A 16,701-nucleotide genomic window follows, 5' to 3' on the forward strand; every position below is an offset into this window, starting at 1 on the left:
TCTTCCGGTGTTTCAGGAACTTGGTCCAGACTTTCGGTATTTCGGGGGTGGACTTGTTCCGGAGTTCCGTGTTCCGATGTTTAGCGTTTCACAGCAAGTCATGCAAAGTTTTCATAACTGGCAAAGAAGTATCTTAAGGAAATTAATTTTCGCGGTTTTCGCGGATGTTGGCCATTTCCGCAAAAATAAATCACGCGAAAATCTGGGAAGGCCTGATCCACAAAAAAAAATTCCCGCGAATTACGTAGAAAACTTCCAACCGCGAAAATATATTTCTCTCTGATGTGCAGGAAAGCAAAATTACGACGTAATGAAATAAAAACGTATTACTAAGGGTCGTTAAAATACATTAGTATTTAAAAATAATTAAAAGTGACGATTACCACTTTCGTCAATTTCGTGAAAAATTGATTTCCGAAAAAAATAAACATGCTAAAAAGTTTGCGAACACCCCCGTTTTTTTAAATCGAATTTTTCATATTTTGAAAGACGCATTTTAGACCACTTTTAGAAATAGGACAAGACGTCTTTAAAAGACGCGTTTTAGATGCATTGTAGCAAGAAGAGAAAGACGTCTTTTAAAAGATGTATTTTAGATAACTTTTAGACATCTTTTAAAAGACGTCTTTTGAAGACATCTAAAATGCGTATACTACAAGATTCGAATTTATTTACTTTCAAAAGACGTATGAAAGATGTCTTTTGAAAGACGTGCTTAGGAAGATGCATTAAACACATCTTAATAGCGCTTTCTAACAGAAGATTTAAAAAACCCATCTTAAGACGTCTTAAAGACGTCTTGTGCCGGCTGGGTAAATTCCCGCGAAATTTGCAAAAAAAATCAAAATCCTTAATTTTTGCCAAATATTTAAAATACATAAAAGTATGAGACAAATGCGTTTTTATGTTCAAACTATCTTTAAATGATACATGCTACGTATAAACTATACAATAATCAATCAATAACTATTGTCTTCTTATCCATGTTTTTTTCATTTTGCTTGAAAAATAACTGTCTTATGTCTCTACTTCTTGGTACTTAATTTGACCGCGGATTTGATGATGGTGTATTCTTTTTAGTCTCCTGCTTCTTTCTTTTGAATGAATATGCTAACTACCGCCTGGAAACGTGTCACATTAACATCATTGGTAAACTCCTTTAGGAAACCTGACATAAATTGTCAGTACCCTAACACGAAGCAATTTTGATGTTGATGACCCGTTCAAAATTGTTATCAACTTAGTCGGAAGATTTTCGAGTCCCCAAACAAGCTGGTATTCAGATGCACATAAACATGTTGCTACTTCAGAGCCAAACTTGTCACCATTCAGGTATATTATATACCTCCATGTTGTCACAGATTCTGAAATTATTTTCCGAATTACCCAAGAAAATGATAACAAGAATAAGAAGACAGGAAATTTTACCGCCAAGGAAAGTAAGGAAAGTCCATAAAGCAATCGAATAGTCCTTTAGTTGGGCAAACTATACCAAGATGTTGGAGAGATGAAAAAAAAGTTGTAGAGTTAGATAAGCTCTATAAAGTTTGTTTGCTCAAACAGAAGAAACAATCTTTCATTATCTACTTTTTGAAATTATGATAATATTTAGGACATATTTAGGCAAGTTTGAAACGATCGTTAGCTATTATTTTTTTTTTACTAATTTTTACTAATTTTTTTAATAAAGCTATTTTAAAGTGCTAAAATCAAGCTTCTCAGTAAATGGTTAATATTTAGGTGTTTTTAAAATTTAGTTTTTTTTTGTCAATTTTTAAGCCGTCGATAAGACGAGCTTTTTTATAGCCATTCGTTACTACATCGAGGGTTACTAAATATTCGGAACCTGACAAATTCACCGAGACTATCCTGATGCAAGAACTAAAAGCTGTGAAAAGAGCCCTGGTGACGAGGTTGATACCGCAGATTTAAGCCATAAAAAGCAGATTAGATCTCCATCATGGTTTACGTTTTATTTAGAAAGGGACATCTACCGATGGTAAACGGCCCGTCATCATAGATAGATGTGTATATTTTACATGGCTAGCCTCACAAATATCGAGGGATATACCTTGTCTATTATTTCCAGAAGGGGCCATGGCTTAGATGAAGAGTCCTAGAGTATTTAATGCTCATTTTGAGCTACGCAGACCCAATTAGAGGCCGCGCTCTACTAGACAACTCCCGGCAACATCCAACGGCGCACACAGTGTGCCATCTCCCCAATTTCCCTCACATGGCTTGGGTTAAACCAGGGCTATGGTAACATTTACTCGCCCATGCTGAATCGCCATCAAGAGGAATCGAACCCCGGTCTCCCGCACAAAGTACGAGAGTTATAACCACTAAGACCATAACGACAGATCATCTTTTTTCATCTTTTTTGTCATTGTCAACCAAAACCAATTATTTTTTGGTGTTTCTTATAACAAAACTAATAGAATAGGTCCAAAATGAGGTAAAAAAATTTATATATCATATCAATGTGAAAAGTCCACCAAGGATCCTGATGCCTTACAACCATGGAAGCAGGACCCTAGATAGCAGTAATAAATGTATTTATGTGTTTTAATTTACTGAATACGTTATCGTAAAAATATTAATAATAATAATGATGAAGATGACGATGACGATGATGATGATGATGAGAATAACAATAACAATAACAATAATACTAAAGATATTAGTTTAGAACATCTTTTTTAATCGACATAAAAAACTGTTATAACCTAATTGTTGCACAACTTCTCCCGATTTTACAAATATATAAGCTTCGAAACCTATGAACTTACCGCTGAATTCCTTCAACAACATGTTCTGGCATAAATAACGGTTGAATTCGTTTCCAGAGTTAGTTTATTAGACTTTTTTCACGAGAAAACGAGAAAAAAAATTACTGCAAGCAAAGACACGCACAACGATACTGGCCTCTAAATATAACTTTAGAACAGATGCTGTCTGGTAAACGGAAAGGTTCGACATTGGAAATTGTAGGATGCTCAAGGAGCGTAAAGCTATTATTCCGATGCAAAAATATCATGGCTGCTAGAAATCACCTCAGTATTAGTAGTCTAAACATCCTCACACCCAGGGTGAAAAAAGCAAGAAATCCTAAAAATTTAGGAGTTCTTGTCTTTTTGACCGAGATAGTTTAAAAGTCTTACTTTAAAAGCAGATTAATTTTTGGAAATTTTACGCACGGTTTTATTCCTGCCACGGAAAAGTTTCTTTGCTACGAGGTTGTGAATAATCTGCAATAAGAAAGTTTATCATAATTTATGGGGGGAGTTGGTCAATGGAGGGGAGTTTGGCATTGTCTCCGTAAGATTCAAACGTTGTGTGTGAAAAAAAAAAGAATATGGTGGCCGAGAAGCGAGTGCCGTTTTGTGTCTTGTGTGTCTTCATGTTTCTTTCTTCTTTTTCTCTTGTATTTACTAGCTTATCGGCTCCAACAACCGTGTGGAAGGTAAAAACTAGAGCTTGCTGCCAATTTCTTCTCGCGAAAACATTGTTGATACAGGGGAAAACAACAAATCAGGCAATATCAGGGTGTAATCCAAAAATGTAAAATAAGGGCCACTAAATAATCCCAAATGGGAATTTCATCAAGGTGGTCTTAGGTATTATTGAAATCTTATTCCTTCACAACTTGGGCTATAAATCACATATTTTGTATATAGTGTATGTATATGCAAAATTTTACCTTTTCTATTTAGTAGCCAAAAATTTGTTGTTTTATGGAAGAAATGACCACATAGCTAAATAAACTGCACTGAAAATGCTCACTGTAATGGAATATTACTGTCAAACTTTTAAAAAAATTATAACTTTAAATTACAGTAAATCCTGTTTAATAATCATATGGTATTCAAAATTTCCCATCTTATATAATTTTGAGTATAGCTATATAGGTAATTTACGAGGGTGCCGATAAGCCGCATACGCTGTAAAAAGTGCGGGCATTTTCGGGCGAGTTCGGCGTTTTGAAAAAAATTCAAGTATTCGCCCGAAAAAACCTGCATAGACCCGAACAATGCCCGAAAGAAAAAAAAAAACAGACACTTATATATGATTCAAAAAAACTATAAAAATTAAAATAAACTTACTATGTTGTAGCAAAGTTCTTAGAAGGATGGTTTTTGAAGAAGTTTACTTTATAAATAACTTATATGTAAACTTTATTAACTCCTTTCTCATCAAGCGCCTTCTTCCCAACCATCGTCCGCATGGTTTGTTACAAGGTACTGCATTTCGGGAATGTTCCGGGCGAGTTCGGGAAAGTGCGGGCGATTTCGGGGGACAACCGCCAATTTTATTTGAAAAGTCGCCCGAGTTTGCCCGTATATATGCGGTAATTTTCGAGTCGGTGAGTTGGTGAGTTCATAAAAAGTACGGCTGCTGTTTTTCATGTGGTTATTTTTCTTGATACAGAGGAAGTTGAGTTTAGATCTAACACAGTCTAGATCAGATTGGAAGAGGGTCATTAATATATACCGTCCAACCCATGCTAGCATGGAAAACGGACGTTAAGCCGAGAATGATGATGATGTTACAACCAAGCTGATCTTCACAAGATTCGGTATCAAACAACTTTTTGACATGCGATATTTTCGAATGGGATGATCTGCATAATTTAGAGAGAAAAAACCATCAAAATTTTAGAATCGCTAAAATTTGTTGGACTGGAATATTTTAAGTATTTATTATCTGTGAAGATTTTTATGCTCAAACATTAAAGAAAAAAAAAGCTTCCTCTTCTTCATATAGTTTGATCCTTTTTTTTCAGCAGAGGTGGATTTTTTTGTTGAACTAATAACGAAAACGTCCTCCTCGCTATCTGAGAGATAAAAAGTACCTAAATTTATTGTATAATGATTTAAATTGATGCTTGTTTGAGAAACTACAGTATTGTAGGAGGCGATTTTGAACTCGTTGCTTTGACATAATTGTCACTGAACATCTTTCGTTGATCACGTCTGAAAATATAATGTGATGATGATATAATTGCCTCTTAAAAATTTAATCTCTAGAGTGGAGAGGGAGAAGGAGAGCATATGCATATTATTCCGGATGTCGGCATTCAGAAACTTTTTCAACTCATTAACTCACTGACTTTCACGCCAACTCATCAACTTACGACTAGAACATTTACCAAACTCTATAATTTTTGATGATAAATATAAATACAAGGGTGCTGGCTTGCCGAAAGCGCCGTATATGTGAGGGCGGCCACGGGCGTTATTCAGGTTTCTCTTCAAGGTTTTTGTCTGTAATCAGCCGGAAAAGCCTGGGCTCTTCCAAAACCGCCTAAAATGCAAAGTGTGTGAGCTCATTGTTCTTAAATGTTGTTGAGAAGAAGGTGCTATTTTGTCGTTCTACTCTTACTTTATTATTTGTGGAATGTTATTACAGCTATTTATGGAATAAATGATAAAAAACAGTTTTTTTAGAAGTCTTCCACTACCACTGCTCAACATTAAAAGAATAAATTATACATGGTAATAAATGTTTAAAAAAAATGTTTCAGGTTGATTCAGGTTTCTCCGGGTGAAAATTTAAGTTTTTTTAAAACCCCCCTAAGTTGTCCGACAGCCCCGTGGTTTTTGTGCCGTTTCCGACGAGTCGCACCCTCGTATCTAAATATGCCACTCATTTTCCCCATAACGTTTTTGTTTCTTCTTTTAAAATTTAATGATGCTAACCAGAACCTAGAAATGTTAATTAGCTAGGATATATAGCTACATCACAGTTGCTAGTCCTAAGACACATTCAAAATACATGGACAGAAATTGCATTATTCATTATATATTCATTATATTACCAGCCAAAATTTATGCAATTAGATGGTAGGGTTAAGAAAACAAATTATAGCTAGTATTATACAGTACAGTCCAGATGTAAGCGTACGCGTACGCTCAAGTTTCACACCTTTTTCTCGGAGGCGGTAGTTGTTTGTCTTTTGTTCTTATTAATTATCTTGCGAGTCTTGTAAGTCATTAACTTGCGCGTAATAAACAAAAGATTATTGAAGAAAAAATAGCTTATTATAACTGCGCGTAACTATTGTTAAATAGTGTTAACATAACTATTCCCAATAGCATAATTGCAAATGTTATCAACTCTATCAAAGTGACACGAAGAGCCATTGTTTAATATTTTTATTAAACAAATGTTTTGCGTGGAAACTAAATAAACTAGCGAGAAGGCATTGTTGGTGGCGCGGGTGAAATAAAGCTTTTAAGCGATAGAAATTAATATATTTTAACAAAGATTGAAACTTTAATTTTAATAGAAATGTTTTTTTAGATTGCATTTTAAAACTTTAAAAACGGCGATAGAAATGTTTTTTTAGATCGCATTTTAAAAGTTTAAAAATGAAAAAACGGCGATAAAAAGCGTTTTTAGATTGCATTTTAAAAGTTTAAAAAACGGAAAACAGCGATAGAAAAGCTTTGTTAGATCGCATTTTAAAAGTTTAAAAACGAAAACCGGCGATAGAAATGTTTTTTTAGATCGCATTTTAAAAGTTTAAAAACGAAAAACCGCTATAGAAATGTTTTTTTAAATCGCATTTTAAAAGTTTAAAAACGAAAAACGGCGATAGAAAAGCTTTTTAGATCGCATTTTAAAAGTTTAAAAAACGGAAAACTGCGATAGAAAAGCTTTTTTAGATCGCATTTTAAAAGTTTAAAAAACGGAAAGCAGCGATAGAAATGATTTTTTAGATCGCATTTTAAAAGTTTAAAAACGAAAAACGGCGATAGAAATGTTTTTTTGTTAAAAGTTTAAAAATGAAAAACGGCGATAGAAATGTTTTTTTGTTAAAAGTTTAAAAATGAAAAACAACGATAGAAATGTTTTTTTAGATCGCATTTTAAAAGTTTAAAAATGAAAAACCGCTATAGAAATGTTTTTTAGATCGCATTTTAAAAGTTTAAAAACGAAAAACGGCGATAGAAATGATTTTTTAGATCGCATTTTAAAAGTTTAAAAACGAAAAACGGCGGTAGAAAAGATTCGTTATATCACATGGGTGATACTATAAAACGTCAAAAGTGAGATTTTTAGATTTTTTCTTTCTTCGGTATTAAAATTTAATTTGTTTTCGAAATCTTATCGCGAAGGGAAAAGTCCCGAACGTAGGGTTTTTCCGTTTGCGTTGCTAAACGTTGCTTTTTATAAAAAGAACTTTTAAAAGCTTCGCATGTTAAAAAATATATTTCGACGATAAAGAAATATTACTAAAAGTTTTAAAAGTAGCATTAGTTTTTTTAAAATATTTAGATCATTGGATTTGTTGTTTTTTAAAAGAGCTTGTGTTTTTTAAATATATCAGATTAAAATCGCGTTACTATAATTAGTTTCGTTGTTAAAAAAAATTAAAATTCAATGGCCTTCGCGTTTAATTTTTTCTCGCGCAGAGTATTGTTTATAAACAATGTTTCTTGCTATGCTTTTGTTCTTAACACGAAGCAATTATTTTCGCGCAATTTGAAAGGAACTCGCTATCCTATTGTTTTTTTTAATGAAAGCAATTATTTTTGCAAGTTGAGCTGGACTGTACTGTACAACGGTACAATTTCACCACTTTTTTTAAAAAAGTTATTATTTATCTTGCGCTTGTTGTTTTACCACCCTGTTGTGGCTTATTTTAAAGATTAAACATAGGACACTAACAATTGAAAATAAGTTCAGTCCTACCTGCCAACTCCACCAGTTAGAGTCAAGGAATCCCATGATCCAAAGATTTGATCCTCTGAACTAAGTAAATTACAGTGTTCGTTCTTGTCAGCACTTGCTTTCCTTAATCTGGGGTAGTTTGCTGTATAGCTCAGATCAGCTAAAGTACCTTTATAGATTTACCGTGCCAAATCAGATGTTTTACGGTCAGATGAAACTGGCATTCACTTTAATCAACATATATTTGAAATAATCAACCGAAACGTTAAGCTTAACAAACATGACATGCAGAATTCGTTATTTTGCAAGTTTGCATTCTGAATACGAAAACTAGAACACATTTATGACAGCATGAGTATCACTCAATTATTGAAGTAAACAAATATGGCAGAAGTAAAGTCCATGGAACACGAAATCCCTGGTTTGTAGGTCAAGCCTAACTGTCTACTGATGGGACCCCAAATGGTACAGTTAGGTTTGCAACTTTAAAAAAAAAGAAGTAAGGTATGCTAAGGTAATCAATGCAAGCTAGCCCAATACTATTTTTAAACGCTTCGTTACTTAAAATTGGGTTTACAAAGGTAATGTATATAAGATTCATAAAATCTGGTGAAATTTACCTCCCTCATGATGGAAAATAAAATATAAGAAAACATGGGTCTGTAGAAGATATGAAGCATCGTTTCACAGAAATTTCCCTTGCTTATCTGAACATTGTTTTTTTTTATTAAAGATGGATCCTTCATCACTAAAAGTTAATGAAAACGCGTCATGGTGGTGTAAATGGTATTCATTTCTGTGTGGAGAATTTGTACTTTTGGCAAAGTTGTACCACTGTACGCTACACATCTTTTATTGTCTGTCTATCGTCCAGGTTACTAGCTCGCTGAACAAATCAGCAAGTAAATATAAAGCTTCCTATAACTCCATATGATCAAGTACACAAATACATGAATAAAAAAAGCACTCAATTTCATTGACTTAGCCATAAAAAAGACAGGTTTTATTGTATATATATAATTTATCTATATTATAATACCCGTATACGTCTGTCCATCTGTCACGCAAATTGGTAGCTTAGCTGCGCAAGTAGCGAGACGCACGCAGTACGTTGTAAAAAGGACGGGCGAACCCATGGATTTTTCCATGGGCTAACGACTAGTATATCAAGAAAGTTGTATCAAATGAAGCCTTAATGCCATTATGCCAGCAAACTGTCATTTCAACAAAATTTTGTTTGTGGTATCAGCGCAGTATAGCTGTCATAATTATTTTTGTCAAAGTTATGTGCAGGACTTTCAGGATACAAGGCTCAATGGCTTGCTGTGATAACGGTTAACCTTATTCAGTCTGGGGATTTTTGAACATTTTATTAATTTCAGAAGAAGAAGGGATTCCGCCCCACCTTCATAACTATTCATAGACTTTTTTGAAACTTTACAAATTGATAGTATATACTTATGAAAGAAACACAATGTCAGCACTGTCATTGGTGCTGAAAATTTGTCCAAAATACCACTATCTGCTTAAATGTCAATTACTGTAGTCAAATTTTAACATTCTGTTTCAAGTTTTTGACAGCCAAATAAAAGTTATTTAACATATTTTCCAGTTTTTACATAATTTTCATAAAAATATGTCGTCCAGGTACATCAGTCCTGGTCATATGAATTTTAGCAGCTGAGTGATACTTCACTTGCCTGGATTGCTGTAGGTGCGGACCTCAAAAGACCAGGACTGTCTTTTTATACTATATTTGCTAGAATACTTACGTTAATCTTTATATCTCTTCTCGTCTCTACAACAAAAAAATAAAGTTAATTTTTGTCTCCATTCCATTATTTTAATAGTAAAGTGCTTAACCCCTCCCTCCCTCGGACAATTTGCCATTAATTGAGATCAAGCCTTATAGTTGGTTTCTTTAATTCACCCTTGTTGAGGCCCAAAAGTACTCTTATTTTTATGATATTAAAAAATGAGAATAAAATGCCAATTAAGTTGTTTTTTTGTTTTTGCAACAAGAGAATACAAAAAAATGACAAACAGGATACCACATAAGGTATTCTGACAAGTCAATTTAGTGCGTTGCTTGTAAAATGAAATTCAATGTTTTTTCTGGATATTCTTTTAACCAACTTTTTAACTTTAACTTTTTGTTTGTATTTGGGTTATATACACAATTTCTACAGTTTTAACAAAAAGTTCTATTTTTTAGGTCAAGATGTTGGAAGATACGATACTTATTGTATTTATTGCTTTGGCAACTGCCTTGTTTAGTGAAGGTCTGACATATCTGCTTATTTACCGAACCGATCAGTATAAAAAACTGACAAGTGAAGTGGAAAAAAACACAAAAAAGTTAGAAAAGAAAAAGGAAACCATGACAGATATCAGTAAACAAAGTGGACAAAAGAAGAAAATAGAACGTGTTGAAGAAAAACTAAAGAATCACAATCGAGATTTATCCATGGTGAAAATGAAGTCAATGTTTGCAATTGGATTTACCTTTACTGCTTTGATGGGGATGTTTAATTCTATATTTGATGGTAGAGTTGTTGCAAAATTACCCTTCATTCCAATTTCTTGGTTACATGGGTTATCACATCGTAATATCCGTGGCGAAAATTTTACTGATTGCTCTTTTATATTTTTTTATATCCTTTGTACAATGGCCATTCGTCAAAATGTGCAAAAGATTCTTGGTTTTGCTCCATCTCGGGCTGTCAGCAAAGCTGGTGGTGGTATGTTTAGTCCTCCTCAACCACCGAAATAATGATTTTTGGAACTTAGTGTCACTATATAAACAATTAAAAGATGAAATATACATGAACATTGACATTGGACAGGTTTTTTTGCAGAATGATAATTTTGATGTTAAGAGAATGATTGGTTGTATTTTTCGTTTAAAAACGTTTATAAAAAATATGCAGTGTCTTGGTTTTCTGTTTTTCTTAAATAGGGATGAAAGGATTGTGTTTCAAATAATGACTGAAGGTTGAGCTGGTCACTTTAGTTAAGTACTTACTCTGTGAACTCGATGTGATTATTAACATATAAATTAAAAAATGTGTTATTACCATGCTTGCATTTCACTATGGAAAAGTAAATTGCCTTCAATTTTATCTGTGTGCATTCAAGCTTTAAAAATAATAATTTTGTTAAATTTATGAAATAGGGCAGCGAAAGGAGGGGTATGGAATTAGAGCAAAAACAAGAAGCCCTGCAGCTTAAAGATTTCCGCCATTATCAATAATCTGAAAAAGTACTGAACTTTGAAGAGGACTGAGTAATATGGGGTAACAAAATCATTGAATATTCTAAAACTTAACTTACATAAACTTTTTTTCTCTATAAGACGATTTTAAAAGAAAAATAATTAAACCTGAAAATTGATAAACAATAAAAACAAAATAAGAACAATGTCAAGGCTGAAAATTTATCAATATTCTCTTTTTGTCTAAAATCAACTTGGGAAATATCTTTTAAGGTGGCAGCAAATTTTACACAATCAGTTACGAAGGTTATTATCAGACTATACATTCATATTTTTTCTTTTATAACACACTTGTCACGATTTTATAGTTATAATACATTATCTTTCACCAAAAATATTCAGCCTTAACAGTTCCTCTTTAAATTAAAATCATGAATAATTAATTAGTTCTGCCGGATATAGTTTAAGTCTATGTGCTTGCAAAAATTGTACAGAAGGAAATGACGTAATTATTAAAGGGAAATGTTAATAACATCAAAGATGGCGCATTTTGAGACGATCTTCATTATGCTACACTGCACGAGCTTTAACTTGTGATACCATGTAAACTTTAAAATAAAGTATTGTTTATTGGATATTAAAACAATTTGTTGCACTGTTAGGATTCTTATTGGCTTAAAACTCATTTTAGCCTTGCTCTCAGAAAAATATCTGGAAAACGAGGATTTAGGCTTTAGACTGGATAAGTTTTAGGCGTCCAGGCTCTAGGCTGTCTCTATCTACTTACCTATCGATCTCTATATTCCCAGGCGATTTTAAAGATTCCGCCTTTGCCGGCGGAAATCAAATAGGTGGAAAAATGTTTTTGTTCAATGTCAAGACACTTGCCTTATTTCTATGTAAATTTTGTAAACAAGTAAGTTCAAAACTTACTTAAATACCAATGTTCTTTTAAATTTGCATGTTAATGTTTTTGCAAATACCTTCTTAAAGTCATGAAACACAACGCTTTATCAAAATTGAAATCCCTTATTTGTCTTTATTGAATTACTTTGTAGATTAATTGACGAAAAATTATGTGTACTTTATGGCAGTAACATGTTGCCCTTTTTTATATTTTTCTGTAGTGTTATATTTAAAAATGGAGTCCAGTGCTGCTGTTGCCACTAATGGTGACATGCAAGACAATGACGTTCTTGATGTATCAGAAGCACGCCTGAAATTAGATGACCTTTTAAATGAAATTGTTGATAAGACAGAAGAAAGGTAAAGCTTATTTAAAGTTGATAGGTTATCATTTTCGCTATTATCATTTTCGTGTCATTGTAAACGTTTTATATTTAGTGACTCTGATGAAGACAATGGAGAATCTAGGTATGTAAAAAATTTAATTGAAAACCCATAGAAATACAAAAATATAAGTAGATTTAAAAATAGATGATCTTTACTGTTAGTACAAACGTTAATGAAAATTTATAAAACGCAAAATTGTGATACATAAGTGCGAATGTTTTAGATTTATTGGAGCAGTTGTCAGTACACCATCAAAAAGACAATATTCAGGTATGATAACTATATAATATTTGTGGGAATTTTAGGCGTTTTAGGCGTTTGTTGTATCAGTAGGGTTAGAAATTTGAATATATCTTGTAGGAAGAGCACCTCGAAAGAAGAAGAAGAAAGATTCTGTCACAGAAGGTATTTTTAACACAATTAATTTTTCTCCTTTATCATAATATTGTATTTTTACATTTTTTGACATCGCGAATCTTTAAATTAATGTAGTGTATAGGTATAAGTATTTAACTGCAACTACAAATATCATTGAGACATTTCTGTTACTGAACGTTGCTTGTAGTAACATTTTCACTCTTGTCATTTTATTCAGCTGTGAGAGAGTGTCAATCAAATCTTAATATACAAACTATTGTAAACGATTTAACTACTTTTTTTAGTTCATTCTGAATGTTTCTTAAACAGCCTTGTCAATTTATCAATTCAATTTTTGAGCTAGAAGGTGAAACAACCTATAATATTGTGTTTCTTAATAAACGTGTAATAATATTTTAATCGTTTTTGTTCTGTTGAGTGATAGCTATAGTTAAGTTTCGAAATCTTAAAATTTGCACCAAAAGTGAAAAGGCAGACAAGTGTGGCTTTATTTTGACAATTCCGCTGTATGAAAAATCAAGATAAATTATAGATTTAAATATTTCCTTTATAACTATCTTTGGTTTATATTTTTTAGAATTCTTGAATTCGAACAAACGTGAGTATTCACTTCATATGTAATTGTTAAAAACCATTTTATTATTTTTATAAAATAAGCAGAAGCTTTTCGGACATATAAATAACAAGATTTTACGAATTTAACTTAAATATTTTTTTGTTTTATATTCTTCATCAACTGCGGAATTTTAGCCAGGTAATTACCGTTAAATTTATTTTTATATATATATATATATATAGATAATTTTCTATCTGTATATTAAATTACCTGTTATCTGTGTGCGAAAGAAAAAGGTCGTGCTACGGACACACGAAATAGCGTGAAATTTAAAGAACCGACGATCCCTTGGATTTCTTGACGGGTTAACGACTAAGTTATAATAGACGGAGCTTCTGAAATACTGTATTATAGGGGAAAATTCATATTGCCAATAAACCAACCGACCTCGGCGCTTATTAAATATGTCAATTTTAGGGTGCGTTTCGTGTGGTGTACCCCGGTCTTACATCCTCCCCCTGTCCCGCAATTTCCAGAACGATGCGGCGCTCAGGTTTTGGTTTTGTTTAAAGGGGAGGAGCCAATACAAAACCCGAGGTAATTGAGAAAATATGTAATTCTAAAAAGTTTTTTTTACTTAATTTGGATGTTACTTTATAGTTATATCATCAAGTTGTTCGATCGTCGTGTTGATTTGGCTCAATTTAACGAAGAAACTCCGCTATACGTCATGGTTCGTGAGTGGATGAAAAACAAACCGTATCTAACGCAACACCCAAGTCTCATGAACCAAGACAATAAAACTACCTTACCGGCAGTAACACAATCTGTAAGTGTAGTTCGCAATCTCATCCCCAGGGCTTGTTAAGCTTTTTATATTTGTTCAGGCCGTCCAAATATAAAAAGCCTAACAAGTTCTGGGGACGAGGTAGTGTAGTTTGCTAAACCTGCTTCTAATTTTATAATTTCAGAATACGGTGTTCTCTCTATAACTATATTTTTTTTAGGAAAACACAGATGATTGTGAGGATCAGATCTTGGAGTAAGAGAAGTCTTAAATTACACCAAAAAATTTTCTACCATTTTTTTTTATTTGTAAATGATTTGGCTTTTATCTTTAGGCTGACTGGTCCTGTAAAAAATGAAGACCAAGCTTATCCGAGACCCTTGCCTCCTGCGTTAAAGACTGCACTCGTTGAAGACGTAAGTGCGTTATCAAAAAGTTTGACGTTGTCTGAATCGGAAAATTTTTTTTGCCAAGCTGCCGGAGAATGTTGAAAAAAAATTTAAAAACTGGAAAAATCAGAAAAGTTCATAATTCTGTTGAAACGCTAGAAAAGTTGGGGACAGGTGTTAGTTTTGGTAAAGATTTTTAAGTTTTATGTAAACTAATAGACATTGCCGTAGGTGTGGGATGACTTTAGTTAGCAATATCCCCCAAAAGTTGTTTGGTTGAATAAACGAGCAAATGAACCTGCTTAACCTATTCCAACTCTGTAAATAGTAGATAACGTCTTCGGATCAATTAGGCGTATTTAACCCTCGAGTTACTCTAAAATCTTTCTATTTTAGATAATAGATACTGAGAGTGATATCGAAGAACTTCGAAAGGACAATATGAGTCGATGGAGAAAAGTTAGAAACAGGTTAGATAATACAAGTCTTTACTTATCCTTGTTTTCAAATCGAGACAAAGATGCTTCATTGACATAGACTTTTTTTTTTCTTTGCAAATTTGCAAAATTAAATTCCGCGAAACTTATGTAAAAAGTTTGAACCACGAAAATAAATTCCACGATACTCATAAATTCTAGATTTTCTTCCTTCTAGAAACCCCTGTTGATTATAGTTCCTATAACCTTATAATGAGCTCTTGTGTTTGCAATGAGGAATTCTTAATCAGAAATATAAACCCCAAAGTGAGTATTCTGTGTTTGCAGTGGGAAATTATAAAATATTAATTAGACAAGTTATTTTTTTTAATTTTCGGCTACATTTATTTTTTAAACATTCCTCAAAAATGCAAAAATTTCGCGGTTCTGGCGAGTCCCGAAATGTTTGTTTCGCGAACGTTTCGGACAATAAAGTATATCCATACTTTCAACTTTTGCAGCACAGTTGAACAACAAGTTTGTAATACCTGAATTTGCATTATTTTTACAGATGGAAGGAGCACTCGTTTCGTCAACAACACAGATATTATGAAAGTCTACAGATTCTAAGGAAATCGTTCAATGTTCACACTGGAGGATAGAAACTTTTTAGTTTGATGTATATACTTTGTAAATATAATAATTATATATGAAATCCTAATACTGGAATATTATTGTTTTTTAATAGCAGTACCTACATGCAGCGTCCGATTCCTTTGTAATTTTTGTACGAAAGTATTCTCTATTTCTAATGCTTATTTACATTATCTATCCAGATATTATAGATGTAGATTGTGATAAGTTACGGTAAAAAGTTTAACCCAGTTTCAACGGTTTTACCAAGGAAAAACACCAAACCGTGAATTATCTTCGCGCAAGTTTCTGACAACAGGGTATGCGCAAAATCCAACATTGATTGCATTTTACATAGAAATTCATACTTCCGAGAAATTCTGTCGTGTGGTTTGCATGAAATTTTTACACTGCGACCCTTCTTGGCCATCGTAGAGAATGCGTATGGCTAAAATTGATTTCAGATCAATCACTCTCCGCGGGCAACCTTAAAAGGAAAAGGTGTCACGGGTACAAACTTGTCAGCGACGGATCTTTGTCTCTTTTTTTTATCGGGACAGCGAGCAGCTCTGCACTCACCTGTATAAATTTGACGGCAGAATTATTGTAGTGAACGCTAGATCGATACCGGAATACCGTTTTGAGAACATTCGGTTTGCTTTACAGGAATTAATAATGTCAAAGCCAACTACAAGTGTTCGTTTTTTGTATGTTTTATTAGTTTTTCCAACTAGTTGTGGAAACTTATAGCCATTCTTCATGATCAGATGAATGTTCTCAAAAGTAGGGGTACAAATGCTGAGATGTTGCATTGTGTAGTATACTACCATAAGAGAATTGATTTTGGTGAATTTACTAGTTTTGCTCAATCTCGATGTCCCCAACACAATTATTAGGAAACTCGTTTTTTGCGAGATTTAGCGGATGTTTTTTCTTTTTTAAAAAACATTTAAAACTTTTTTTCTTCAAATTTACCGCTTTATATATTAGAATGTCAATATTTTTCTAAGCGTCCTACAGAAAAGGTGCTTGAAAAACAATATAAATTGGTAAAAAAATAAATATCAAATTCCTTATTTTAGCAAAATTCGTAAATATCATTCTCGCGTTTAGGATTTGCGAAAATTAATTCAGGTAAGCTATTTTTCTATCCCTATCCCTATTTAAAATAGTGAAACCTTATATAGCGTAGACGGATTATTCTCTGGAGAATAACAGTCAGACACCAACCTTGTCCCCACGGCTCTGTTTTCACTTTTTGATATTGGGATGGCATCAAAAAGTGGAAAATAAGCACTGGGGCTTAGATTTGATCAGAAAATCAGTCTGCAAGTTATGCGAGTTCTACTAGCAAT

The 16,701-nt window shown here is 33.0% G+C and overlaps 2 protein-coding genes across 2 annotated transcripts; both read left to right on the top strand.

The window, feature by feature from the left end:
• Positions 1-3,343: 3,343 nt before the first annotated feature.
• On the top strand, positions 3,344-10,619 carry LOC130654043 (calcium load-activated calcium channel-like). The gene is made up of 2 exons (XM_057456559.1): positions 3,344-3,466; positions 9,896-10,619. The coding sequence occupies exons 1-2, from the start codon at positions 3,359-3,361 to the stop codon at positions 10,451-10,453; spliced, it is 666 nt and encodes a 221-aa protein (XP_057312542.1). The 5' UTR covers positions 3,344-3,358; the 3' UTR covers positions 10,454-10,619.
• Positions 10,620-13,191: 2,572 nt separating this feature from the next.
• LOC130654047 (protein lin-37 homolog) lies at positions 13,192-15,442 on the top strand. The gene is made up of 6 exons (XM_057456564.1): positions 13,192-13,319; positions 13,782-13,950; positions 14,129-14,163; positions 14,243-14,324; positions 14,694-14,767; positions 15,285-15,442. The coding sequence occupies exons 2-6, from the start codon at positions 13,852-13,854 to the stop codon at positions 15,373-15,375; spliced, it is 381 nt and encodes a 126-aa protein (XP_057312547.1). The 5' UTR covers positions 13,192-13,319; positions 13,782-13,851; the 3' UTR covers positions 15,376-15,442.
• The last annotated feature ends 1,259 nt before the right edge of the window (positions 15,443-16,701 follow it).

The sequence above is a fragment of the Hydractinia symbiolongicarpus genome, chromosome 8, assembly GCF_029227915.1.
Source record: "Hydractinia symbiolongicarpus strain clone_291-10 chromosome 8, HSymV2.1, whole genome shotgun sequence".
NCBI lineage: Eukaryota > Metazoa > Cnidaria > Hydrozoa > Anthoathecata > Hydractiniidae > Hydractinia > Hydractinia symbiolongicarpus.